Raw genomic sequence first — 26,246 nt, 5'->3', positions numbered from 1 at the left:
TGTCACTAGCTGTTGACTCAAGTCCCCAAGACATCGCTACCGGCCAGACGTCGATACATTTAACACTGGCAATGACAGTACCGCCTTTCGAAGGACAACCATTGTGTCCAAAAAGAAAAAAAGGGTAGGAAGAGTTATAAAGAAAGGCAAAAAACATACAACAGCGGGGATTCGCTGGTCATCACCGACCCAACTACTAATCCGCCCCTTACCAGCTTATCTATGGGAGAGCGGACGGGATCCCGAGTTCTCTGATAGGTATGGTCGTATGTGCTTATTTGTGCAATAATTATAACACATGAAGGGGATAATGGTTCTGTTTAGAAATACTGGCTGGTAGGTCGTGTGCGCATCTAAAAGCTGTCTCCACCAAAGCTTGACCCCCAATGCTTCATTACCACACTAAAGATGGCGTTTGTCAAGCTTTTTCGCCAAGCTGAACTCTACGGTAGTGTGCATTAGCTCACCAGAACCGGATTGGGCAGTCTGTACTCTGGTATTCCTGCTGCAAGACATGAGTTTGGGGACCCCATGGGGACGAGACGCTACTGCACAGCAAGCAAGGCATTTTGAGATGATTCACATGCTATCAATTCAGCTTGTCTTTGTCTTCTACGTGCTGTCATCTCCATCACAAGCAATTGAAGAACTGGACACGCGACATATTACGAATCTCGTATTACTTCTACCTGTACGCCTACAACTCAATAGCGAACAATATTACATATGAACAAAAATAGCAGCTCCACCCATCATGGCTCCCATAGCGATAGCAGCAGTGGGCATTGAACCAGCACCCTTGGACGTGCTCGTTTCAGTCGCACTAGCCTTGGCACTCTCAAGAGCAGTACTAGCTGACTCTAGAGCTGAACGGAGAGAAGTTGAAGCCGCCCCCCTTGCTGTTGACAAGCTGGACTTGATGTTGTCGATGTTGCTGGTGATGCTGGACGCGGCTGAAGCAGCTTCTTTGGTTTTGCTCTCAATGGCGGATGTGACGGAGCCACGGGCGCTGTCGACGGCGCTTGAGGCTTCACCGACGGCGGAGGATACTTCGTCTCTGATGGAGGAGAGCTCGCTTCGTTGCGCCTGTGGGATAGCATGTCAGTGATCTGTCAATGTCGATGACGTTCCTGCAGTACTGACTTGGGCAGAGATGGCGAAGGCGAGGAGAGCGTAGGTGGAGAACTTCATGGTAACGAGAGTAGCTATCGGTTCGATGTGTATTGGATTCGAGCGAGAGTAAGGTATTGAGTTTCGGACTGTGGAAAGAAAGGTTGGTAGCGAGACGTGGTGGAAGAAGATGGATGGTGAATTGGAGCAGCAGACGTGCTTGTTTATACCTATTACCGCTGGACTTTCTATGATGGGTAAGGTTCTGACATCGGAATTGTCCGACCGTAATAACGAGAGCATCGATGAAGTGTAGCTAACAATAAACCTGCTGGTATTGCGCTAGAGGAAGCCGAAGATCCGTACGCGCCAGCGCCACATTACCAAGTACACGTCACGATTACAGCCAGTTAGACAAAGAGAATACTCATTAGCATGTAATTGACTCTCGATCTAGGCGTCTGTAATTGCTGATCTTGGTGGTAGGTTGGTGCATGCTGTGGCGCGCTCGTTGGGGCTGAGCGTTGTCGTCGTCGTTTAACCGGTCGCCACGATGATCCTGCAACGTTGCAGTGGTGTTGCAAACTTGGTTTTTAACGTCAAGAAGTAGGTATTGTCAATTGAATCCAACGATGTGTACTCATATCCACCACGGAGTCCAGCGCGGTGCGGCAGTTGTCCATTGTCGAGGAGATCAATTGACCCCAGCCGTTCTAGACACAACACATCATATTAACTCTCGTATTAGCCCCAATTTCGTGAAAATATTTGTCGAGAATATTCTAGTGGCTGACAGTTGACGGATGAGAGATGCCGATAGCTGACCATCTAAAGAGTCTTTCTGGTCAAGCGTCCGTATGTCTCGGGGTGGCTTGGAGCACTAGTCTGGACGGAGAAAATAGAACGGCTAGTGTTCTTGTTCTCACCTTTCCCACTCAGAAGAACATTCAATATCGTGTTAAAAGCTACGGCATTAATTATAAGCTTTTTCCCTTCCTCCCTAGAACCTTCCTCCCTAGAACCTTCCTCCTTTAACTTTATAGAATTCTTAATATAATAAATTCTAATTTAATAAACTTTTTATAGAATAATACTACCTTCGCTAAATACCCTATAAATTATTAATAATTTATTTTCCTTATTAAAGATTATTCTAAAGATTAAGAAGTAACTTTATCTAGGGTATTTTACCTCTTAATATATTAATACTATCCTTTTCTTAGATATTATAAAAGGCCTCTAAGGCCTTTTTCTCTTTATATAGTAAGAATCTAAACTTTAGTTTATTAGCTTAATAATTAATTATATAGTTAAAGGTATTATAGTTAAGAATAATAAGGGTAATAATCTAATTATTAGTTATATTAATAATATCTTAACCTTAGGTATTAATAGAAGTATTATATTAAAGGTAAATATAGCTATTAAATAATTTTATTAAATATTTTTCCTTAGAAGTAAAGTTAATTATAAAGGCTAAGCTCTTATAAATAATTCTTTAATCTAGTATATAGCTAGGGTTAATAAGGACTTTAAAGTTTATTATTTTATATAGTAGTTTTATTAATATTAATATTAATATTAATAAGGAAATATTTAATAATTAACCTTTAGAAAGAATAAGAGCTTTTATAGTAATTATTATAATTCTAATTTTATAAGTTATAATATATACCTTTAGATAGGACCTTTATTAGTATTTAGGTTTAAAAATAGTATTTCTTATTATATTAATTTTTAATATATACTTTAGGATTTATACCTTAAAAAGCACCAAATAATAGAAGAACATTCAAGGTTATTCTTGATGGAACTTTGGTATATCAGTGTTGTTCACAGGGAACGAGGCCGCCGGAACTTTCAGCACAACGATCATGTCTTGTTCTAAATATGGGATGATTGCAAGTGTCGGGTGTCTGGAGATTGGTTATCTGTACTCAGAGCTACAATATGATAGCTAGGTACTCATTCATTTGCCGCGATTCCCGAAATGGCCACGGACTGAACCCAATACATTCCTTCGTTCACAACTATCCTCGAACTTGTCCCCCATTCTTCCTACATCTCCAATATCAATAGCAATCACACACCAAGTTTCTTCCAACAATATCACTGCAGCTGATTGGCGCTGTCGTATTCATCTTTGAGGTCCGAAGACCACATAGCCAGATCTCGAGCTTTCTCCCAGGTAGTGTCGAGTTCGTCGTAACCAACCCATTGGACTTCGTACTCGACACGGCCGGCGCGACTCATGCGATGGCCGTGGATGAAGAATGGGTGAAACATGTCGAATCCTGTCTTGGCGCAACGACCGCCTGAAAACGACTTCCAGTACCCGTACACGAAGTGAGGGTACACGGCTTGCACCTCACGCTCTGGAAGGATGATGCGGTGTCCGTTGCCCATCTCCACAACGAGCCGGACTGTATAGTCGGCCGGTACACAACGATGGTTGAATATTTTGGCGGGCAGGTAAGCGGCTGCGAAAGGGTCAGCAAAGAACCGCACGAGAGAGTGCTTTCATACGATCAGGGGTAGTGGCCGTGTAGTTGGCTAGAGATATCGTCAGCAGGCTGAGAGAGAAGGTCGGTCGGGTTGCTTGCCTCGGAAGCGCTCAACGTTCATGTTGAATACTTTTCGTGGGGATAAGGATTCGGTGGTAGAAGATGCTGTTCTTGTTGAAAGGATGTACAAGGATAACAAGATGAAGTAAGTGTTGGCTGGGATGTCCTCCAAGAAATGAATGTTGTTGAGGTTGAACAAGACAAGAACAAGAAGCAGTCGGAGGAAAATGAAAAATAACAGAAATACCTGTTTGTTTGCTGCGAGACGCGTTTGTAGAATATTCTACGCGCCGGCTGGCGAGCAGTGACTGCCAGTGCTCGCCAGCTGGTAGGCAGGTTTTTGGCTGCTGGCCCGACTACCTAACCACCACCCAAAACAATTTTTCTTCACGGGATTTACTCTCTACAACCTCAACCTTTCAAAAACACTCAATACTTCGAACCCCGCTGCGAACTCACGTAATGTCTGGCCACAAAGACGCTTGGATTGACCTTCCTCTCATGAGAGAGCTGGGCAGCCTCTGGTACGTTATCGTGGCCAGCTTCATCGCACCTCGGAAACATACTGACGATTGTTTCTACTCACAGCCCTCAACCACCTGCGCCCGTGAAGCACGACAAGCCCGCCTCCGACACCAAGGCCAAGATCACCAAGGAAGACGAGATTCCCGACCCCCTCAAGGTGCCCGACACTCCTGCAAAGCTCCTCGACAGTGAGCTTTACCGTTGGCCATGCTGGGCTTGCAGAATCAGGTTCTTCGCCAAGGCGGACAACGAGTCAACCGCGAGCTCCAAACCTCCCAAGAACAGACTCCGTGGCATCACGGACAAGGCTGTGAAAGATTTCATCATCGATGCCGAGTCGCGGCTCGCAAAGATCAAGTCCGGCGAACTGCCCGAGGAAAAGCCAAAGAAGCACAAACCCATCATCGACATCGACAATCTTGGCAAGTACCGATCAACTCATTGATTCATCATCTACTAATCTTGCTGCAGATCCTTCCAGCGACACTGTCATGACGACTCCTGAAGAGGTCGAGGCGTTTTTGAAGATTCATCCCTTGAGTTTCAAGGGGGATGTTGAGAATTGGTCAGCGTGGAATTCATTCAAGGGAAATAGCGAGGCTAACGTTTTTTGCAGGTTCGATGAGTGGTAATCATTTTCATCATAACCCGAACAAGCACGAAGAGCGAGCGATCGATATCGAGGGGCTTGAGGTTACCCCACACTTCAGACGACAAAGGATATGCTGGTATCATGAGCCGACAGGGGTAGGGGACAAAGAGGACTGAAAGCGCAAAGGAATATGGCACGAGTCCTTCTAATACGATCATTACCCTGAAGCCACTTGGTGAACAGCCGGGGCTTGACGTTGGACATGTCACGATAGACGAATAGATCAATTCCCACGAAAAAGGCTGTTGACCCGAAACCGAATGCATGGACTTGAAACCCGAAGAACAAATTCATTGCATTAAACATCAGAGATCATTGCTAACTATTTCATAGACCCTTTCTCGTTAGACCCAACTTCATCAAGCTCCACATCCATGACTTCGACTTTCCACCATTGCCTCTCCCGAACAACCCTCGAGCCACCTTATCAGCTGTCCCCCCACCGCCGTTCCCATCCCAATGACCCAAAACATGCTCAAGCAAGGTCGTGTTCCCAACAGCACCGCCGAAAATATTCAGCAGTGATCCTTGGTCGGCATCCATCAAGCCACCAAGGACATCTCCAAGCAACGTGATCACGGGGAAAGTGAACCTGATGTGTTTCTTGTTCAAGACTCCCTGGATGTACGGGATGTGTTCGCCATTCGCCATGGTGGTGTTTCCGGTTGCGAAGAACTCCAGGTAGCCTTTGCTCAGCGCGACCTTTTGACTATCAAGGATTTCGGAAAGATTGGGTACCAGCTCATCGAAGAAGAAGTCGCCTTCGAATGGAACGGTGTTGTTACCGGGCCAGAGTTGGAGATCATAGATGTTGATCAGACCGACTCTTGTCTCGCCCATCAGGACGTTAAAGGTCAGATTTCCGAGCCCAAGACGGAGAACACCAGAGTTGGGAATGTTGAGATGGCCCTTCATGTTGTACTTGGATGTTCGGTTGGACTGCAGATCGAAGTCTAGATCATTGAGGGCGAATCCATCGAGGTATGTCAGAGAAGGAACCTCAATTGTTTTTTTCAAGCTTCGATGGTACTTCAAGGCGCCGAGGTGAATCTCAGGCTTACCCTCCAGCGAGAGCTCGACCTTGGGCTTGTCGAAGAATTCGTCGAACCATGACAAAAGTTCCTTCTGGTCTGTGACATTCATTGTCTGGTTCACAACAGTGACATCGGTGTTGTGATTGAGATGAAGGTTTGGAAGCTTGAGCGTGAGAAACGAGGCCATCGGATGTACCTCTTTGTTGTAAAGGTACAGATCCACAGGCTTCAGGGTGGCGGCTAATGGTGTGTCTAGTGTTGTGATGATACTCATGTTGACTTGATCTGGGGAGATGACTTGCAAAGCGCCGCCATTGATGGGTAGCTTTTGGCCATTGAGGATGTTTTGGACGATTGCAGGAACGATGACGGTGAATCTGTTCCGAGTCAGACATGGGGGATTTGAGTGGAAGTGATTGACTTACAGCAGTGGAAGTAAAATGGCGAGGAGGATGACGATACCGAGAAAATACCACCATTTGAACTTGATGAGGTGAGTCTTTACCTTCTGCCACTTTGTCGGTCCTGCAGCAGCCTTTTCGTCGCGGATTTGATCTTCAGAGGGAGCATTGTCACTCTGCGCATCTTGAGGTGTCGCGTCTGGAGGATTTGTCTTGTCCCTTGTTTCGGGCGCTGCACCCGCCATGGTATCTTGTGGTGAAGACATCGTGAAGTCAACGGGTTCTCAGCGACAGCATGAAACTATCACGAACAGCCTCAGAGAAACACAGTAGAAGCGAGAGGCAGCGTCTTGGCCAACTAAATTGGTTCAACGGCACAGACCAAGGAGCCTGAAAATGCTATACAAGGGTCATTGCACTAGCGATTTTCAAACAGGGCTTACCCCAGCTCGGGATGGCAGCCAAATTCTGATCTTCAGCGGGGTCAAGGCGCTAGGAGTCAATACGAGAGCGCTGATCATTACCTACCTAGCGGAATCTGATAAATGATGAGCGGAATTGAAGGAACGCAACACATGATCAGTTGACCACACTTTCCCCCCTTCAGTTTCTGTTTTGGTAAAACTTGGTTTAAAGTGCATGCAGAGATGAATTGACTGATGGTGTGAACTCAAAGAGCTTAGTTTGCGATGTCGTTAAAAGTCACAAATAAATTAAAGTGACGTCGGTGATCAGACTGACTAGCTCTACTGCCCGTCAAAGATAACGGTTGCACTGTGTGGACATGACTCGGTAGTAGCCAAGGTTTAGCGGAACAGGGCCTGTAATTACCCGCTAACTTGTCGCAAAAGCAAGCAAAGGTCTGGACCATGTTCCCTCTGCAAGGTCAAAAGATAACGACTAACGTTAAGGGATTACAGAGAGTACCACCTAATTGCCCTGTAATTTGGTACAATCTCCATACTGGCATTCACGCGAGGTTCAACAACACCACGTAGAACGAACAGTACGTCTTTAGCAATGGTCAAACAAACAGACATTGTAGGGTATCCTTCACTTCAATTGTCTAAATCATTAAATATACAAAATTAAATCGACATTACATCCAAGTCATCAATTGATTCATCCCGCATTACGTCCGACCCATGAGTTCCTTCAAAATAGCATGCACCAAGTCCGCAACAGTCGCAACGAGCTAGAATAGAAGTTAGCCAATTGTGACAATTAATTAAACAAAACACAATCACTTACCGGTGTCGCATCTCCAATGAGTTCAGATACTTGACTCACAAAAGCCTTGCTCAATAAACTCTCCGCGTTTCCTACCAGTGACAATAATCCCTTGACTGTCTTTGGTGTAAGGAACGGCGTGATCTGGTCCATGATACCCTTGATATCAATCTTCTTCAACGCATTAAGCAAAGGCTTCACAGCGTCTACAAGACCAGACAAATCAAGACCATCTAGCTCTTCCAGAATTGGCTCAATAATCTCGAACAAACTCTCCAGATCGACCTTGTTCAACACTTCAATAAGCGGCACAGCGCCTGAGATGAGTGTGTGTGTCTGGTTGACGAATTTCTCGCTAAGGAGATCTCCTGCATTATCGACCAACCCGACAATTCCCTTGACTGACTTGGGCATCAATAGAGGTTTAAGTGCATCGATTAATCCCGCAAGATCAATATCATCAAGGGTATCCAGCAATGGCATGATCTTGTTGACCAGCTTAACGAGATCAATCTTCATAAGTGCATTCAGAAGAGGTTTCACCTTCTTGATCAGATCGCCCAAGTCAATCTCGCCAAGTGCTTCAAGTAGAGGTTGAAGTTGCTTGATGAGCTTCTTGAGATCAATTTCACCAAGAGCTGAGACTAATGGTACTGCGTCACCAATAAGTGTTTGTGTCTGATTGACAAACTTGGGCGTGAGGAGATCCTCAGCATTACCGAGAAGCTCCATGACGCCCTTGATACCCTTTGGTGAGAGTAAAGGTGAAATGGCGTCAAACAAGCCCTTGATGTCCAAGTCACTGATCTCGTCCAGCAGTGGTGCCAGTTGCTTAACAAGCTTGGCAAGATTAATCTTCCCGATCTCCTTCAGCAAAGGTGACACTTGATTAATAAGATCAGGAAGATCAACTTCGCTCAATGAAGATATCAAGGGTACAGCGCCAGTGATGAGTGTCTGAGTCTCATTGACGAATTTCTTCGTTAACAAACCCTCAGCATTGTCAAGCAATCCCACGATACCCTTGACAGAATCCTTCGTGAGTAGCGGTGCCACAGCACTCAGTAAACCTTCAAGATCAAGCTTACCAAGCATCTTCAAGAGCGGACCAACCTGGTCAAGCAGATCCTCCAAGTTCAATTTAGAAAGACTTGTAAGGAGCGGTGCAGCCTTGGAGATGAGGCCCTTTGTTTGTGAGACAAAGTCCTTGGTAAGAAGATCCTCGGCATTGTCCAGCAGTCCGACAATGCCCTTGATAGAATCCTTAGTCAGTAAAGGCTGTACAGCACTCAGAACCTCATCCAGCTTCAACTTGCCGACCTGTTTCAGCAGAGGACCGACTTGGTCGAGCAAGCCCGCGAGATCAGCCTTGTCCAAGCTGTTCAGTAGAGGAGCAGCCTTGGAGATCAAAAGCTTTGTCTGCGAAACAAAGTCCTTTGTCAGGAGGTTCTCGGCGTTGTTCAAAAGACCAATGATGCCGTTGATGGAGTTCTTTGTCAACAAAGGTCGCACTGCGCTTAGAATGTCCTCTAGCTTGAGCTTGCTGACTTCCTTGAGAAGAGGTCCAACCTGGTCAAGCAAGCCCTTCAAGTCTGCATCGTCAAGGCTGTCAAGCAGAGGTGAAGCCTTCGAGATCAAAGACTTGGTCTGGGACACGAAATCCTTGGTGAGTAAATTCTCGGCATTGCCAAGAAGACTAATAATTCCCTTGACCGAGTCCTTGGTAAGGAGTGGTGCAATCGCATCAATCAGACTCTTGAGATCAAGCTTGCCTAAGCTAGTGAGTAGTGGACTAGCGTTGGAGATGAGCTTCTTGGTGTCTGAAACAAAGTCCTTCGTCAAGAGATCCTCAGCATTACCCAAAAGACCAATGATACCCTTCATAGAATCCTTGGTCAAGAGAGGTGCAAGCGAATCAAGAACACCAGCAAGATCCACCTTTCCAAGGCTAGTGATGAGAGGACCAGCGCTTGAAAGAAGGGATTTGATGTTCTTGACGGTTTCCTTGGAGAGAAGGTCTTCGGCATTGTTGAGTAAACCGACTAAACCTTGGATCGCATCCTTTTTCAGGATAGGACTCAAAGCATCTAGAATGCCCTTCAAGTCGAGATCCGATAGCTTGTCAATAAGTGGCGACGCTTGCGACAAAAGAGTCTTGATACTCTTGACGGTCTCCTTGGACAACAAATCCTCGGCGTTGTTCAAAAGTCCAACAAGACCTTGGATTGCCTCCTTCTTCAAAATTGGGCTCAAAGCGTCCAACACACCCTTGAGGTCGACGTCCGACAGTTTCTCAATCAGTGGAGAAGCTTCAGTGAGGAGTGTCTTGATACTCTTCACCGTGTCCTTCGTCAACAAGTCTTCGGCATTGTTGAGCAACCCGACAAGCCCTTGGATAGCCTCTTTCTTCAAGATGGGGCTAAGCGCATCAAGTACGCCCTTGAGATCAACATCATTCAGTTTATCGATCAAAGGCGATGCAGCTCCAATGAGGTCCTGAGTCTGATCCACAAACTTGGGCGTCAAGAGGCTCTCGGCGTTCTTGAGCAGACTCAAGATACCCTTGATAGAATCTTCCTTGAGAAGTGGCTGCAGCGCTTTGAGGACTTCTTCTAGGTTGAGCTTCGTGAGCTGTTCCAGTAGTGGTGCGATGTCCTTGATGATGGGGCTTACTTCACCAAGAAGATCCTGGATCTCATCGACTGTCTTGGCTGTCAAAAGATTGCTGGCATTCTTGACAAGAGAGACAACACCCTGGATAGCCTCTTTCTTGAGAAGAGGGTCCAAAGCTTGGATGATGCCTTCAATGTCGAGATCTGTGAGTTTCTTGAGCAACGGAGAAATCTCATCGAGAAGAGGTGAAACGTCTCCAATGAGTCCTTTTGTCTGTTTGACGAATTCAGGAGTCAAAAGGGTGGCGCCGTTGGTAAGAAGACCGTTGATGTTCTTGAGGTTATCATCGGTGAGAAGCTTGAGAACCTTGGAAACGATACCAGCAATGTCGACACCCTTGATCTCATCGACGAGGTCTTTGAGGTTGAGTTCGCCGACCAGATCCAGAAGTGGTCCTGCCTTGGCAAGAAGATTTCTGACCTGGTTTGGTACTGGGGGCTTGAGAGTTGCCGCCAGATAGACCATGGCATCATGGACGGCTTGGAGGAACTCGGGCGACAGCAGGTCACCCAGAGCTTTGAAGAGATCCTTGACATCGCCCAGTGCATCTGTAAGTCCTTTGAGACCAGATCCTAGGTCTCCAAGACCGTCTAGCCCAGGAATAGCCGCGATTCTAGACCCTCCATCATCAGAGTCATCATCGTCTGAATCGGAGTTGGAGCCAGAACCGGACTTTGACCCAGAGTCAGCAGTGCTGTTCTGCCGTCTGATAAGAACAGGCGCGCGAGGAAACGCGTTGCTCTTGAGCAGAGTGTTCAGCTCCTTGAGAGCATCCGTGAGTTCAGAACGAGGAACAAGAGCGAGATTGTGCTTCTCCAAAAGCTGCACCAATTCTCCTGATAATTCAGGTGAAGAGACAGTTTTCGGCGCAGCTTCGGGAGCAGCAAGACTTAACGACGCAAGAGTCGTGAGGAATAGTTTGGAGAACCTCATCTTGTTGCGATACCCTCAGTTGCAAACGAAGCAAAAGGATTTGGGGTTTAGGCGTCTCTTGATCAAAGTAGCGCAAGGAGACTGTTTGCCAAGGATGTAACGCAGGCTCGTTTTATCTAAGCCACTCATCACAGATGCATTTGCTTTTGGAGATGGATGTAATTATTATGTGGTCTTCTACAGTATGGATACCTTAGCGTCGTCGTTAGTTTCTTGAACCCCAGACAGGGAAATTGGACTATGGATCCGTCGAGATGATCGTTTCCCTTTTTTGTCAGGGAGACACCGAAACCACCCCTGCATCTCGCAAACTATTGCGCTTTGGGCACCTAAAGAGGTTGCAATCACAACCAGGTGCCCATGCCAAGTCGGTATGAACCGCGCCTGACCTGCGCTGTACAAGGGAGTTTTTGTTTGTTTCTATGGTCGAAATGGCGAGGATGACACTGTAATATGCGCCACTTGTCGTCAATGCGCGATGGAACGTTTGACGGGCCGACAGTGGGAAAGTTTACAGGGTAAGGCATTGAGTTTGTTGACAACGGCTTTGCTCAGGCTTTTTTTTTTGACGAGAGAAACTCTGATTGAACTAAACTATCTGTAAAACACAGTTATCTCGATAATGAATTGAGCTTGTGACCGTTACAAACTAATTAACGCGCAGCCTTGAAATCGACTCCTCCCGTCCTGTTAACTGCTCCCACGCGATGGTAATAAGTGCTAGATCTAACATATGGATCTAACTTCCAGTAATTAAGCTGAAGCAATTGAGCCAACTCGTCCCGTTTCGCGCTTGTCTCTTCTTTACCACTGATCCATTCTGTAGTCAATCGCGTGAATTGATCAATCAACTCCTGTCGCTCCATCTGTATCTTGGTCTTCTTCTCCTCCGACTGCATCCTCTCATTCTCGCTGGGAACAGGGTTGACATATTTGTATTCCCAAGGATCTTCACCGCCGTAGGACTTCTGCAAGTTACTCTTTGGGATGAACTTGAGAAGTCCTTTGGCTCCGCTTGTGAAATGGACCTTGGAAGCAACTACTGGGTCTAACCAGTGTTTGATGACGGTCCAGACGCCTGTGAATATGTCAGAATAGAGTTTTGTAGGTAGAATTGGAAAATATTACGTACCCCAGAATACAAATGGCGCGTTGTGAACCAGTACGACTCCCAGAGTCTCTGGATATCTTGTCTCAAGGACCTCGATAAGAAACTTGACAACGTGGAAATCCATGTTACGAAGCCCAAAACCGGACAAGTCAAAGATGAGGCAGACCTTATCGTTAGGTTCTCGAGCCATCATTCTGAGCGTCTCGATATTGTGCAACACATATGTCTCCATAGCTTCAGCTGTCTGCTTATGAGGATCATGGAGTCGAACCCGGATGACATAAACCGGGTGGTCGTCTTTGTCTGTTCCTCTGACATAGCTTTTCCCAGAGCGGTATTGTGCCATGAAAGCTTCTTCATCAGGTGTAAGCGAGGTCTTTAAGCCAACCGCTTCGCCTCCTCCAATGATGTTTTTTTGGATCTGTCGCTCTTCGCGCCAGTTGATGGAAGAGACAAACATGTCAACGGCTTTTACAACATCAAAGTCTCTTGCGCGAAGGAATCGGAGCATAGTGGTGTCAGGATGATCCGCAAGAAAGGATTCCCATAAACTCCGACTAAAGTTTTCCGGAGACTTGTTGTTCAAATGCTGAAGGAACTCGCCTGTCTTGTCAGACGTATCTGTAGAAAGGGTCTGAGTTCCGCAAAGACGAAGCAGGTGAACCCATGCTTCTTGCAGACTGCGGTTCTGCTCAGCGGTGAGGTTACCGCGTGTGCCTGGCTCTGGGGATGAAGACATTGTGAGAACGATTGCTAACTGATGAAAACGGACTGTTGTGAAGACAAAAAAGGCTTGTTCAAAACGATGATATGACAAACGCCCCTGTTGAGGTTGTTGGTGATGGAAAACATGCAATTATTTGTGCTCCAACGAGTAGTCTCAACCACGATTCGATGATATTCACTACCAAGTCCGAGCACACAGATGTTTCTGTTTCGTCTAGATGCCACAACTACCGATGGCGATCTTTTTGGTCGACGTCGTCTCGTTAGGTCGGAAAGTGGTCCTGAATTAGGAAACAGGGCCAAAGCGCACTAGAACAAGAAACACTGTGTGATGATGATCCCAGTCAGTACCAGTACCATCCTTGGGCTTGAGAAATGCAATGCTCGCAAGCCATACACTCGGAGGCTAATGCACCCCGCACTTTGACAATAGTCTAGAGGTTAGTCAGTTAGTTGTATCACATGTACGATCTACCGATTGTGGGGTTTAGAAGCCGAGATGTATAAAAAAAACAGGAATGACGGGAAAAGTTGGGGTTGACCTTGCGAGGCAAGGGAAGCTAGAAGACTTGGTGTTGAGTGATTATTTGCATGACATCCTACTAGTTGTGACATGCATTGTGATTCAGTGACAGACCAGATAGGATGGCCTGCAAGAAATGACTCTGACGACCAAAATACCATCGCGGCACGTAAATATGTCTCCAAGCATCTTGTTGACATGCAGACCAACTAGCTATTACGAACGTAAGATTAGAAGCAAAGACCGAACGTACCATTAAAATAGTACACGCAAATAACATGCAAAGTAGTTTGAACTGTGTGTAATTCTTTTGTCCCAAGATTTTATAGCCGGTCAATAGCCGTGCAACTACCCTAGAAGTGCTTGCTGTGTCACACATTCGTGCTCAACAGCCTTGAGTTAATATAATACAACGCGAAATAATAAACATTTTGATTGTTTTGTATCCGTTGATATTATTTAGTGTCATGAACAGTAGTTACTTCTATTGTCGTTAATTCGATAATGTGTCTTGCGATGTTGTTGTTCAGTTAGTTTTATTCTAACCAAGTCACGATCATGGGTTTGTACTATGAAACGTGTGTCCTTTGTCCCCCGAGTTGAGTGTTCAGTTTCATGCATCATAGTTTCAGATTAGATTTAATTAGGCGAGCATTGTTCGATGTTAAGTTCTCTCATTCGATATGTTCATGTGTGAAGAAAATATATACATTGGCTCGGACCGTTGGCCTCAGCCCCGGCACCCAAGCTTGTCCCCAAACCTGATCAACTCATGATACTCATGCAATATCACTCAATTCAACCTTGTACCACCACCACAGCACATCAAACCTCTTAGTTGAGGGCATTGCTTACAGCATTGTAAGCAGCCTTGGGCTGGTAGTTGCCGTCGAAGAGAAGAGGGTTAGATCCTGGTCTCCACGAGTCCTTGTCAGAAACACCCCAGACTGTGATACCGACACACTTGGGAGTTGTGAGGCAAGAGTTGACGACAGTCACGTAGTCGTTCGCAGAAGCACCCTCAATGTCAAGCTCAGTGATGGCAACCTCCTTGACATTGGCGCCAGCGAGGACCTTGAGGGCAGCAGGGAAACCCGAAGCAGGGTTCCAGCCACCAGGGGCGGCAAGATGAGCCTGGGAACCGATGCCATCAATGGGAATACCCTGAGACACCCACTTGTTGACGTGGTCAACCATTCCGCGGGTGACCTTGGCGTAGTTGGCGATATCAAGGTTGTAGTCGTTGATGTAGAGCTTGGCAGCAGGGTCGGCGGCGCGGGCAGCGCGGAAAGCAATACCGACAAAGTCCTCACCGAGAACCTGGTAGAACTCGCTGTTTCGCATGTTGCCGTCCTCGGCAAAGATCTCGTTGACAACGTCCCAGTGGAGGATCTTGCCCTTGTAGCGGGTGACCATGGTCTTGACGTGGTTCTCGATGACGGAGGTCATGGTTGAGCGGTCACGAATGTTCTTGACCCACTGAGGGAGTTGAGAGTGCCACAAGAGAGTGTGGCCACGGATCTTCTTGCCGTTGGTCTGGGCAAAGTCGACAACCTTGTCAGCGTTGCTGAAAGTGAACTGACCACGAGAAGCTTGGAGAAGGTTAGCCAACTATGTTGAGTCGGTTGAAAAGCGAATACTTACGCTCGATGGCATCCCACTTCATACTGTTCTCATTAGTCACCTGACCAAAGTCCTTCTTGACGATGTTGATGAGAGGGTTGTTGTTGAGATGGTAGTGGTCAATCTCAGAACCGAAGTAAACCTTGCCCTTGGCCCTGATCTTGGCGTCAAGACCAGTAGCATCGCCACTGCCAGGGTTGGGGTTCGTAGGGTTCGTAGGCTCTGGGGTAGTGCCACCACCGTTGTCACTTCCAGGAATACACTGGAAGTAGTAGTCGTTAATCTTCTCACACTTCAAGCCAGATTGACAAGTAGTGGCGCCCTGCCAGCCCTGACCACCACCTAAGAGATCTATTAGTGACTGTCCCATATGTCATCTTGGTCATGTACTTACACTGTCCCCAGATAGCAGACTGGGCAAGAGCCGCAGGGGCGAAAGCAACAATGAGTCCTAGGAAGTGCATGTTGACTGTCTGTGGTGATTCTATGGCAAAAGATGCTGATCCAACATACAACACTGAAGCGGTTATTGAAGTCTTATATAGTGAAGTAGCATCGCCTTTCATGATCGCCTCGAAGCCCGACTATATTGAAAGACCCCAGTCGATAACGGCAAGTGTTTTACCCGTGCCCACGTCGCGTTTTCCCGGTAAATTTGTTTAGCAACGCAGTTGGAAAGCCTCATGTGCGGAGTACCAAGTTCCGAGCAACGCCCATTGAGGAAATGTCGGAGCATCGCCAAGATGCACGCTGCAACCTCAAAGAGCAAGTAACATCCGAATCTCAATTGCTCCCCGCAAATATGGGTCTCTAATCGGCTCATGCAGCGGTTAATAAGAGTATTCGAGCTGATTGAGAAGATAATGAGTTCCGATATTGCGGTTTTGTGTAATTGTTAGCAGGCTAGACAAACAAGCTGATGATTTTGGTACAGCCTTGATGATGATACAGGGATTGCCTTTAACCGATTGGCGTGCTAATATGTATGGTCTTTACCCCGGATATTAATTGATCTTACTAACCTTCACAACCTTAATTGATCGAGACCCATTTGGGCCACGAATGAGTTCATGGAGCTTCATCTCTTTCACGGTGGCGACAGACAAATACGTTTAGCTACACTAAATGTTCAATATTACAACCCAGTCTATAACAGGCTGATCGCAAGATCTTAGCCGGATGCTACCCAGGGACAGATGACATTGTTCATGGTCTGATGCGAAGAAGGATAGAATTATCCAGACCCTGACAGAGTTTGCACAAGCCATCAGTGAGGACTACCAATGTGGAATGCAGCTAAGCAACTACCGCGGAGCGTCTGATTGTTAGATACTAACTACCTCATGCCTGTTCTTGATGATAACCCTTTTGAGAAAAGAAAAGGATTCGGCCGATGTAGGCCAAGCCCATTTTGCCTCGGTCCATCCGTAGATCCATGCAGGTCCGGGGTAAAACAATTGGGGTATGGCTCATCTGACATTTGCCTCCTGTGGCTCTATTTATCCCATTGGTAGATAGTTCAGCATCAACAGACACAAGACGACAAAGATGGCAACTAAAAAACTCTGATTGCTGGTAATTATGACTTCCGGTGTAGTCGTGGCTGGCGGACAAAAGAATTCGCCATCTTGATGAAAGAAACGGCTTTCTCGCTGAGTCATGTTGTGTTGTATCAATTCTCCATTGGAGCGCATCACTTTGACCAATTAGACACTGACAAACATCTCTTGGCATTTCTCTCGAAGCCTCATTTCGGAGAGACGAAAGGGTAAAAGCGGAAGGTAACATTCCCAGTATCTTAATGAGTATCTCATCTGATCAATGTGAGAGGCAACAAGCAAAAAGAAATTTCATAACAATGGACTCGCTAACTATTTACCAAATACAATTGCAGCTTTCTTTCTTGTCATAACATCATCTCAAATAGCCTTCATGTTAAGATACATGCCATTCTCCGGCTTGATAGTAATAACACCCCTCGGCAGAACAAGCTTATCATCCATTGATAGAGTCCACTCAAATGACTTGACCATATTCGCCAACAAACATCGCATCTCAGCCTTTGCAAAGCCCTGGCCGATACAGCTTCGTGGGCCGTGCAGAAAGGTAAGGAAGTTGTAATTGCTGCTTGCTCCTCCATTCTGGTTGGGTTTTCCATCCTCTGTCATCCATCGCTCGGGTCGGAACTCTGCTGCGTCGGGACCCCAGATTTCTGGGGAGCGGTTGATGTACCAGATTGATACAATGATATCGGTGCCTTGGGGGATGAATTGGTCACCGATACGTGTGTCGCGGAGAGCGGAACGCATGGTTAGAGGAACTGTTGGGTACAGACGTAGAGTCTCGTGCATGACGCCGTTGAGGTAGGGGAGTTGTTCGAGAATGCTGGCGAGGTCTGGTGTGTTGCTGTCGACATCGGCGGGTAACGCATCTCTGATCTCGTCTCTGAGTTTCTTCTGGATGTCGGGGTACTTGGTAAGTAGGTAGCAAGCCCAGGTAAGTGCTGATGCAGTAGTCTCGTGTCTGCAAACTGTTAGATGTGCATGCGATCAAGTAACATGTTCAAACTTACCCAGCTGCCAGGAAGGTCAGTAGCTGATCCTTCAACGCCTCATCCGAGAAGTTGTTTGACTTGATCAAAAGCGACAAGACGTCAAAATGGTCATCTCCTTTCTCCATAATCGCAGCCTTCTTCTCCTTGATCATCGGGTAGCAGAGCTGATTCAAGGATCCAGTCAAGTAGTTGAATAGGTCGTTCATCTTCCACGGGATAAGGCGAATGATTGGCAATCCCAAGGCCAGAGACAACATGGCAAAGACGAGCTTCTCCCTGTCTGGTTCGAGAAGCTGTTCGTAGATATCGGCCAGTGGATCAACCTTCTTCTCGACTGCATCGAATTTGCGACCGAGACCAGCAATACCGATGATATCCAGAGTGACCTTGCTTGCCCAACCTGTGAGCTCCACAACCGATGATCTAGATGCTGTGATATCCTGAGCGATGGCTTTTGTAAGTGTCTCACTCTTATTCCACATCATAGGGTAGAGCTCCTTGATATGACGAAAGTGAAACGCTGGTGTCGAGTTCTTTCGTAGAAATTTGTGCTGTTCACCTTCGACTATGATGAGACCATCTCCTAGAACATGACGCAGGAAACCGCTGATTCGTTTCGGTTTGGCAAAGTCGTAGCAGTTGTGAACCAGAAGGTCTGCTAGAAGCTGAGGATTCATGATGCATAGTTGATCGCGAAAGGAATTAAGCATGATGATGTCTTGTCGGGGATATTCCTTTGCTAGATCGAGGAACAGGTCGCCAGATGGTCTTCCCTTGACGACTAGAGAATGGTGAGCGGCACTCAAGTAGGCCTATCGAGTCAATGAGTCAGTATTTCGAATCCACCAGTCTCTAGACTGATAACCTTACCTTTGGTCCTGGGATACGTCGAAGTGGGCTGAACAGGCGTGGGTACAAGACTACCCAAAAAATCACACCAAATGCATAGTTGATAAGCAGTATTGTGGCAACATGCGCCAGGTGACTCTGACTGCCGTAGTAATTAGGAAACAATTTAATGGCAAAGAAACCCTCGATGCAGGCGGCGAGGGTGAGACTCGGAAAGCCCAAAAGCTTGGATAGTACGGCCATGTCGACGATGTACCTGGCAGAGGGTAAAGTTTGTGTCTGTTGCTTTTTTCGGAATCACCATAGCAGTTCAAGTATCCATATATCCAATAATCTAGATATAATCTTGATCTGTTTAAAGATGAGGCTGGTCCATGCACATTCGGTTGATTGAAATGAACCCATGAGTTGGGCCGCAATTATATCATGTGATAACTACATGTCCCGCTTCCAGCGTCATCCTACAGCTGGATCTCAAACTCGGTACTGCTGCACACGCAGGGTAGTAGTGGGTGTGAAGCCATCGCCAGTTTTTCCCCATTACCGCTCAGCTAGACTAAGAGCAGTAAGCACCTCATGAGATCGGCATCATCTTAACGCTTTGCGGCGTCGCAAGGGGAACCTAATCGGGCTTAGTATGCGAGCTGATATTGATGCGAAAACGAAGGGTTTAGTCTAGTGAGTTTACGCGGTTCTTTGTTCGTCAGCTCGCAGGTTAAACTCTTTCGTGATGATTTTCTTTCCTCAACATTTCTTTTGCATCTTCACATGTGTTTTCTTCTATAATATTTGATCCTGATATTGCTTGCGAAAGAATCTTTGGCTTGTGATAATGGACCTTTTCTCTTTTTTTTTTTTTTTTTTTTTCGCAATCTAATCCGAAAATAGACGGGCTTGGTAAATCATTCGAACGACTAACAGCTGCAAAGTGCGCAGCTTCTCTTCTCACCGCGTAGAAGAAACGTCAGCTTGGAATAATGTGCAGATTTTATAAGGTCACGGGGATGTTGGGAACGCTCGTCTGTTGACTTGCTGCCTTGACTCGACAACCTCGATCTGCAACCATCATCAAACTTTGATCACGATGGCTCCGGTCGTCATTGTCAGTCTTATCCTCGGCTGTGCGCTCCTCGGAGGATATGCTAGTATGTTCACGTCACATTCACATGGCTTCTTTGATGCTTTACGTGTTTGTAATACTGGTGCAGAGAAGTGCATCCTCGACATGACGGATTCAGTGTCAAGGCCCATCACAGGCTTCGAGAGTGTCGATGGAGCAGTGAATCTACTGCTCGAGTTCTTCTCTCAAGGTTTGAGGAAGAATCCCCATGTCAGAGGAATGGATCTTGAGGCCTTGCTCGCTTTTGTATACTTGGCTGCTCAGTTTGGTGGTGCTTGGTATATCATCGCCCTCGAGGGATTGAGATTTGGAAACAAAGGAACAATTCTAGGCTGGTAAGTGGCAGACTCACTACTCTCGAGATTTTTGACAGTGCTGACTTTGGTTCTAGGACCGGAACATTTGGGATAGTGTTTCAAGCTGTCACCATCACCATCATCGCACCGATTTACCTTACCGTCCAACTCCTACTCTCGCCTTCGATTCCACAACAAGCAAACCTCCTCGCCGACCCCATCGATCTCAGCTTCCTCCCCGCTGCGACTGTTATATCATACATTGTGCCGAGTATTGGTCTTTGTCTGCCACTAGTCTTTGACATTTCTCGGGAGGCAAAGTTCATTGCTGTCGCGCTCTGGCAACCTTTTCCGTTGTACCAGTCTGCGCTTCAGCATGTCTCACGTCTTTTCAGCGGCTTCCGAGGAAGTACTTCCTCGAATAAAGCGAATGTTGACTTGAGGCTGTGCAGAAATGCCTTTAACCGCGCGTACATGTTCATTACGGGTCTGACTATGAGTGTTCACATCTTCGTGATGGGAACCATATTTGCATCCTGGATGGGCCAAGTTCAGCCTGTATCCGGACACCACATACTTGCTCTCACGTCAATCACAAATCCACCAACATTGGCTCTGTTGGAGTCTCCCGTTTCAGCTTTACAGTCCAGAGAGATTGTAGTTTCGTTCTTGCGATGGGATGTTTATTGCACCTGCCTTTCCATGATAATTTGGTCTGGCTACCAGCTCTCGGTCGCACAGAGGGCCCCGAATGTGATGGTAACAAGTATCAGGGCGATCTTGTTGGCACTGGTAGGAGGACCAATCTTCCCAGCACTGATGTTCCTGTGGGAAAGGGACGATATCGTGATCAACAAGGCTTTGCCTACATCACGAAAGCAGAAGTGAGGGAGTGAACAGGTACTTGGAAAGGAAGGCTACTGAGTATTAAACTAGATAATTGTACTAAAAATACATGACGCCCGCATCAAGAAGAAAGCAAAGAAGGATCCGGAGAAGCTCCATGATTGTCAAGTCTACCATCCATCAACCTAGACTCCAATAACCTCGGGGAAGCTGCCCAAAGGTTACCCATAGCGTCTACCTCACCAGCGTCAGCCCCCAACCATCCAACAGCAGACCTAATACCAATCGCAGAGTTCAAACGTGTCAATATGATAGCTGCCCTCTCTGCCTGTGCAGGTGTAGTGTAAACGCAATGTGTGACAAGCCTAATGGAGTGCACTATCATAATAGCAGCCGCCCCATCGTACATCATACTTGACGGCATACCGTTGGAGTCAATATCACCCAGTGCATAAGGCACGCTGGCGAGCATGTCGTCGACACATTTACGCACATCACCCTCTAGGACGGGAACGCATTGTGCCCACATGGCCTGGTAGCTACTATACTCATCCTCCGGTTCGTCTTCGGTCGTCTGGAGTGTTGTCTGGTAGAGCAGCATGCTTTGTAGTAAAATGAGACGTGCTGAGCGGACGAGAATCATGATACATGCTGTCTCGGCGTCGTAGTGCGTCTTACCAATGCCCATTTCTCCAAGCATGGTGGGAACACCGCGACCCTCGAAGGTGTTTTGCCAGTACGTTGCGGCCTCGCAGTCCCATGCGTGGAAGACATCTAGCATGTCGAAGCATTCTTGTAGCAGGAGCCTCTCTTCCTCGGCGCTTTTACTGTCTTCGGAGGAAGCGGAAGGACTACCGCCTTGGAATATCTCGGTCTGTATAAATTGGAATAGACGATGACGGAGGGATAATGTCCTGGACATCATTGCTAGAGCGCGGAGAAGAGGATCAAAGATACCTATCACGGTGGCGATAGCTCCAGGGTCGGTATAGGTATCGTCGCCGTGAAGGAAGGAGTAAATTTGCTGTGCGACTTTGTTAATACAGATTCATGTCTGCAGTTTCGGTAACTTACGAGTCGCAATAGAGCAAGTAGGAATAGCTCTGCTCCCCGCCTCGTACCGATTTGACTTGGTCCTCGTTTCTCCAGCAAGTAGAACAGTCCCGATGCATGTTCATTCGGATCACCCAGTCCTTCACCACTAAAGTCCTACTCAAGTCAGAATTGCCAACATGGTATGTCTGGATGGGACAGTTACCTTGTACGTGCAGAGCAGCAAGATTGTGGCAATGACACTATCGTCAAGCGCCTGGGTATCAGATTGTATACTCTGTTGTAGTCCCTTGATGACCCGCCCATAGTTTCTTAATGACCGCGTCCGAAGTTCCTCGTTACCCAAATGATTGAACGCAGCCAATTGAGCTACACTGAGCGTAGCTGTCTCGACTAAACCGCCATCATGGTGATGATTGAAGAAACTCGGAAGAAAGCTAAAGTGACCAGGGAATCCGTCGCCTTCGTCAGGCGAAACAAAGCGACGCACGAAGTAACATAACGACATGTCATCGTAGGACTGGACAGGTTGTCGGATGATGCCTTGAGACCTTCGGCGGGCTAAAGGTTCGGGGATCCGTTTGGTCGGCTTTGCGAGCGCTTTGTCCTTCGGTTTCTCGGGCGCCCGCGGACTCGGTGTGACAACGGGTATTGTATTTGTTGTTTTTGGAGGGACTGCATTGGTTGTGGTATTGGGTGACTTTTGCTTCTGACCAGAATGTCGGAATTGAAACTCGTCGGTGTATCCAAGGCAAGGTTTGCCATAGTTGTAGCATCGTCGACACGTGGGTTTCCCCTCATCGCACTATCATTCATCAGTTATTAGATACAATCAATCAATACACATCTATTTGAGACATGTTGTTATCAGTTACGTACCTTGACTTTGCGCTGCCGACACCGCAAACAACCTGAGCTGAATCGTCCTGGGAAAACCATCTTGACTAAAGCACGATATTGTGGAAACAATCCTTCAGACTGGTCGAAGTTGAGTGGTTTGAGATAAGTCTAGAGTAAGATGGGGAAGAGGAGCCTCAGTGCTATTCTGCGTGATCCACTGCGGAAAAGCAGGGCGGACAGTGCCAGTTAGTTTGGCACGGACAGCAACCATGATGCCTTTACTAGCTCCGAATGAGGTGACAGGGCATGGATGTTGGAGAACAGGGTTGGTTTGGTAGCGTGGGTCTGGGTCTGGCAGGGCCTCAAAGAGTCCAGACGGTGCCTCAACTGCCGGGTGATGGACAAGATCTGCACCATGGCTTGTTCCGGACAAGCTTGCGATACAAGAGTTTTGTTCCTGTTGGCACGTTGAATGAACCTCGGCTTCAACAAGATGATCGTCTTGATGGGATGAACATGCAACATTCCAAGGACAAAGTATCGAGATATAATGTATCAATTAAAGGACTTTATAAAGATGCCGCTGCCCCGTCAGTCAGGTCAAGGTTGTCATTCAATCAACAATGCTACGGTGATAACACTGGACCCATACAATCACATTTGATACTTGTCCCAATTTCTTCACCATGTCGTCTATTCTCTACAGTCCCGTCTTGGGCTACATTCAGACTCTGAATGACTTTGTCCTCTCGCCATTATTATCATGTCCATTACTTCTCACATCAATCTACGCACCAGATGTCGCCAACAATGCACTATCTTCCATCGCCGCTCGACTCCCACCCGAAATCTCAACTACCCTAAACCTCACAACTGTCAACAAGGTTCTCCTCATCTGGACTAGTCTGAGTATTCTACGTACCATCAACAAGGTTCTCAATGTGATGGCTCACAATTCCTGGCGTATCAGACCCGCCTCGAATTGGTCCTGGACAAATGAAATCGCTGTTGTAACTGGCGGTTCCAGCGGTATTGGCTTGAGCATGGTACACAAACTGTCGGGGTTGGGAATACGAGTCGCTGTCTTTGACGTCCAGGATCTGCCCAAGGAATTGCAGGCTGATTCACGCGTTCACTTTTATCGCTGCGATATTACCACTGTGGAATCTGTCGCGGAAGCGTCTGATGCCGTGCGACGTGAGCTTGGACATCCAACTATTCTCATCAACAATGCCGGCATTACATCTCCCATGCCAATTCTCAACATGTCGGAATCATTTCTTCGCAAGATCATGGGCGTCAATCTCATGTCTTTGTGGTACACAACTCAACAATTCCTCCCTCGTATGATTCAGCTTGACAAGGGCCACATCATCACAGTCGCGAGTATCGCGTCTTTCGTTGCTTTACCCACAGGCGCCGATTACTCAGCGACCAAAGCTGGCGCCTTATCTTTCCATGAGTCGCTTGCAAGTGAGCTCAAGCATTTTTACAAGGCTCCCAATGTTTTGACAACTGTTGTTCATCCCAACTTTGTCAGAACACCTCTTGTTGAAGGGTTTCTGGATAAACTGCAGCGTGGAGGAGTCAAGTTTTTGACTCCTGATGATATCGCCAATGAAGTTGTCGCGCAGATCAAGCGTAAGCGTGGCGGTCAACTGATTATTCCAAAGTCTGCTTCTGGGATCTCAGGAATTAGAGGATGGCCTACTTGGATGCAAGAGATACTCCGGGATATGATTGGAAAGACAGCTTAACAGTATATGTATGTAGCTTGTAGTGTGATTGCCTGGAGAAGGAACTTGGTGGAGAAACTATTGGGTATGAATAAAGCATCATGAGTTACGAAATCGATAGCCTCGGCAATTTCATCAGTGTTCAATGCATGTCTTGCAGTAAATGTGAAGTCTAATTGATGATCAGCACTATTAGAGTACATAAAGGCCTGCCTACCCTCGCTGTTTTCCACAAGCTCGCGCCCATCCTCTCTCTTCTTCATGACATCGCCGGACCAAGACATACGGTTACCGTCAAGAAACACTGAGATCTAGGAAGATGTCGCTCATCAACTCAGCCAAATTGTTTTTCGATTACATCTATGTGGTCCTGATAACGCCATGGTTACTCTCACATTTCCTTTTCGACATTACCCTCTGCCTCATTCCATATCTTCGACCCTCACGAAAATGGTCCCTCAATCAAGCCGTCCGCGTACGCCTTATTCGTCTCGTACTTCTCTACTGGTCGCTCACCAAGTACGGAGACCGATTGAAACTTGATCCTAAACGGGAGAAGAACAGATTCGAAGTAGTCTCTCCACGATCGCCCAAGCTCTACAGAGGAATTCTTTCAGATTATATTGTGCGACCCGCACAGCTTGGAATGACTTGGACGCCAGCACGACCACCACCAGCGGGACTTGTCAATTCTAATATGGTCGTGGCGTTGCACTTCCATGGTGGAGGTTATGTTATTGGGAATGGTCGTGATGAAGATACTGGGTTCCTCGCAAAAACTCTTGTGAAATACATGGGCTGTACTCATGTCTGCACACCACAGTACCGTCTCTCGAGTAGCAACAACGGTCACTTTCCTGCGCCTCTTCAGGATGCCCTCACTGCTTATCTAGATCTGATCAAGAACAAGGGCATTCCTGCAAGTCAAATTGTTTTGTCAGGGGATTCAGCTGGAGCCAACCTGGCACTTGCTTTGGTACGATACATCCACGAATACGGAAAAGTCGACGACGTTCCATTCCCCAGAGCCATGGCTCTTTGGTCACCTTGGGTAGACATTGCAGGTGCTTTAGAGCAGGACGTCAAACAGTCACCCAACTACAAGACAGACTATCTAAACATGTACTTTGCGCGCTGGGGTGCAGCTACCATCTCAGGTTGTGGAGCAATCGACCCCGCAGGCCCATACCTTTCACCACTACGTAACCCGTTCAGCCTCGAAGAGTCCCTACCGGTATACGTCAACGCAGGAGGAGGCGAAGTTCTATGCGATGATATCAAGAACTTCTGCCAACGCTACGAGAAGCATGGTTGGCATATCCACTTGGACGTGTCTGAAGAGTGTCCTCATGACATTCTACTGTTGGGAAACACAATGGGGTTCGGTGCCGAGGCAAAGAAGGCAGCTGAGAATGCTAGAAGATTCTTGAATGCGAGTGCGGGGTTGAAGCTGCAGATCTACGCCCCGAGGGAGGTCTGATGCTTGAACAAAGACTTGAGGAGATCGACAGTGGGAACAATCTTTCGTCCTCAACAAAGATGGACGAAACTACGCAATGTACCAATTTCACATGCTTTTTGAACACAATGTTATGAGGCCATGTAGAATACCCGGCCATAAACAAATTCAGCTATACAGCTTTGACAACGTAGTCGCGTGATAATTATACCTGATGCACCCACATTGAGTCAGTCAGTGACACACTAGCCGCTTGAAACAAACAGTTACCCCTGCTAGACTCGCAAACAAATCCATCTTGTCTGTCTTGGAAATGATACTCGGATCGACACGAGGGTTGTAGTTAGTTGCCCCGCATTATCAACTCTTAAAAGCTCATGTCGTCTAC

At 47.0% G+C, this 26,246-nt stretch overlaps 12 protein-coding genes across 12 annotated transcripts; 4 read left to right on the top strand and 8 right to left on the bottom strand.

The window, feature by feature from the left end:
* Positions 1–720: 720 nt before the first annotated feature.
* Positions 721–1,191, bottom strand: FPOAC1_007490 (uncharacterized protein; the record flags this gene model as incomplete). Its single annotated transcript, XM_044851951.1, has 2 exons — positions 721–1,086; positions 1,144–1,191. 2 exons carry the CDS (start codon positions 1,189–1,191, stop codon positions 721–723), a joined length of 414 nt encoding a protein of 137 aa, XP_044704621.1.
* Positions 1,192–3,219: 2,028 nt separating this feature from the next.
* On the bottom strand, positions 3,220–3,516 carry FPOAC1_007489 (uncharacterized protein; the record flags this gene model as incomplete). The annotated part of the gene is made up of 1 exon (XM_044851950.1): positions 3,220–3,516. One exon carries the CDS (start codon positions 3,514–3,516, stop codon positions 3,220–3,222), a length of 297 nt encoding a protein of 98 aa, XP_044704620.1.
* Positions 3,517–4,136: 620 nt separating this feature from the next.
* Positions 4,137–4,831, top strand: FPOAC1_007488 (uncharacterized protein; the record flags this gene model as incomplete). Its single annotated transcript, XM_044851949.1, has 4 exons — positions 4,137–4,198; positions 4,263–4,625; positions 4,681–4,764; positions 4,816–4,831. 4 exons carry the CDS (start codon positions 4,137–4,139, stop codon positions 4,829–4,831), a joined length of 525 nt encoding a protein of 174 aa, XP_044704619.1.
* Positions 4,832–5,178: 347 nt separating this feature from the next.
* FPOAC1_007487 (uncharacterized protein) lies at positions 5,179–6,552 on the bottom strand (the record flags this gene model as incomplete). The annotated part of the gene is made up of 2 exons (XM_044851948.1): positions 5,179–6,262; positions 6,311–6,552. The coding sequence occupies 2 exons, from the start codon at positions 6,550–6,552 to the stop codon at positions 5,179–5,181; spliced, it is 1,326 nt and encodes a 441-aa protein (XP_044704618.1).
* Positions 6,553–7,418: 866 nt separating this feature from the next.
* Positions 7,419–11,122, bottom strand: FPOAC1_007486 (uncharacterized protein; the record flags this gene model as incomplete). Its single annotated transcript, XM_044851947.1, has 2 exons — positions 7,419–7,481; positions 7,538–11,122. 2 exons carry the CDS (start codon positions 11,120–11,122, stop codon positions 7,419–7,421), a joined length of 3,648 nt encoding a protein of 1,215 aa, XP_044704617.1.
* A 653-nt stretch (positions 11,123–11,775) lies between these two features.
* On the bottom strand, positions 11,776–12,972 carry FPOAC1_007485 (uncharacterized protein; the record flags this gene model as incomplete). The annotated part of the gene is made up of 2 exons (XM_044851946.1): positions 11,776–12,200; positions 12,255–12,972. 2 exons carry the CDS (start codon positions 12,970–12,972, stop codon positions 11,776–11,778), a joined length of 1,143 nt encoding a protein of 380 aa, XP_044704616.1.
* A 1,344-nt stretch (positions 12,973–14,316) lies between these two features.
* On the bottom strand, positions 14,317–15,569 carry FPOAC1_007484 (uncharacterized protein; the record flags this gene model as incomplete). Its single annotated transcript, XM_044851945.1, has 3 exons — positions 14,317–15,074; positions 15,127–15,447; positions 15,500–15,569. 3 exons carry the CDS (start codon positions 15,567–15,569, stop codon positions 14,317–14,319), a joined length of 1,149 nt encoding a protein of 382 aa, XP_044704615.1.
* A 1,455-nt stretch (positions 15,570–17,024) lies between these two features.
* On the bottom strand, positions 17,025–18,751 carry FPOAC1_007483 (uncharacterized protein; the record flags this gene model as incomplete). The annotated part of the gene is made up of 3 exons (XM_044851944.1): positions 17,025–17,628; positions 17,678–18,471; positions 18,530–18,751. 3 exons carry the CDS (start codon positions 18,749–18,751, stop codon positions 17,025–17,027), a joined length of 1,620 nt encoding a protein of 539 aa, XP_044704614.1.
* Positions 18,752–19,592: 841 nt separating this feature from the next.
* On the top strand, positions 19,593–20,820 carry FPOAC1_007482 (uncharacterized protein; the record flags this gene model as incomplete). The annotated part of the gene is made up of 4 exons (XM_044851943.1): positions 19,593–19,653; positions 19,717–19,963; positions 20,020–20,333; positions 20,651–20,820. 4 exons carry the CDS (start codon positions 19,593–19,595, stop codon positions 20,818–20,820), a joined length of 792 nt encoding a protein of 263 aa, XP_044704613.1.
* A 225-nt stretch (positions 20,821–21,045) lies between these two features.
* FPOAC1_007481 (uncharacterized protein) lies at positions 21,046–22,762 on the bottom strand (the record flags this gene model as incomplete). The annotated part of the gene is made up of 5 exons (XM_044851942.1): positions 21,046–21,098; positions 21,197–21,794; positions 21,845–21,979; positions 22,029–22,628; positions 22,703–22,762. The coding sequence occupies 5 exons, from the start codon at positions 22,760–22,762 to the stop codon at positions 21,046–21,048; spliced, it is 1,446 nt and encodes a 481-aa protein (XP_044704612.1).
* A 587-nt stretch (positions 22,763–23,349) lies between these two features.
* On the top strand, positions 23,350–24,420 carry FPOAC1_007480 (uncharacterized protein; the record flags this gene model as incomplete). Its single annotated transcript, XM_044851941.1, has 1 exon — positions 23,350–24,420. The coding sequence occupies one exon, from the start codon at positions 23,350–23,352 to the stop codon at positions 24,418–24,420; it is 1,071 nt and encodes a 356-aa protein (XP_044704611.1).
* A 298-nt stretch (positions 24,421–24,718) lies between these two features.
* Positions 24,719–25,879, top strand: FPOAC1_007479 (uncharacterized protein; the record flags this gene model as incomplete). The annotated part of the gene is made up of 1 exon (XM_044851940.1): positions 24,719–25,879. The coding sequence occupies one exon, from the start codon at positions 24,719–24,721 to the stop codon at positions 25,877–25,879; it is 1,161 nt and encodes a 386-aa protein (XP_044704610.1).
* Between the last annotated feature and the right edge of the window lie 367 nt (positions 25,880–26,246).

The sequence above is a fragment of the Fusarium poae genome, chromosome 3, assembly GCF_019609905.1.
Source record: "Fusarium poae strain DAOMC 252244 chromosome 3, whole genome shotgun sequence".
Classification (NCBI taxonomy): domain Eukaryota; kingdom Fungi; phylum Ascomycota; class Sordariomycetes; order Hypocreales; family Nectriaceae; genus Fusarium; species Fusarium poae.
This window is presented reverse-complemented; position numbering and strand designations above follow the sequence as displayed.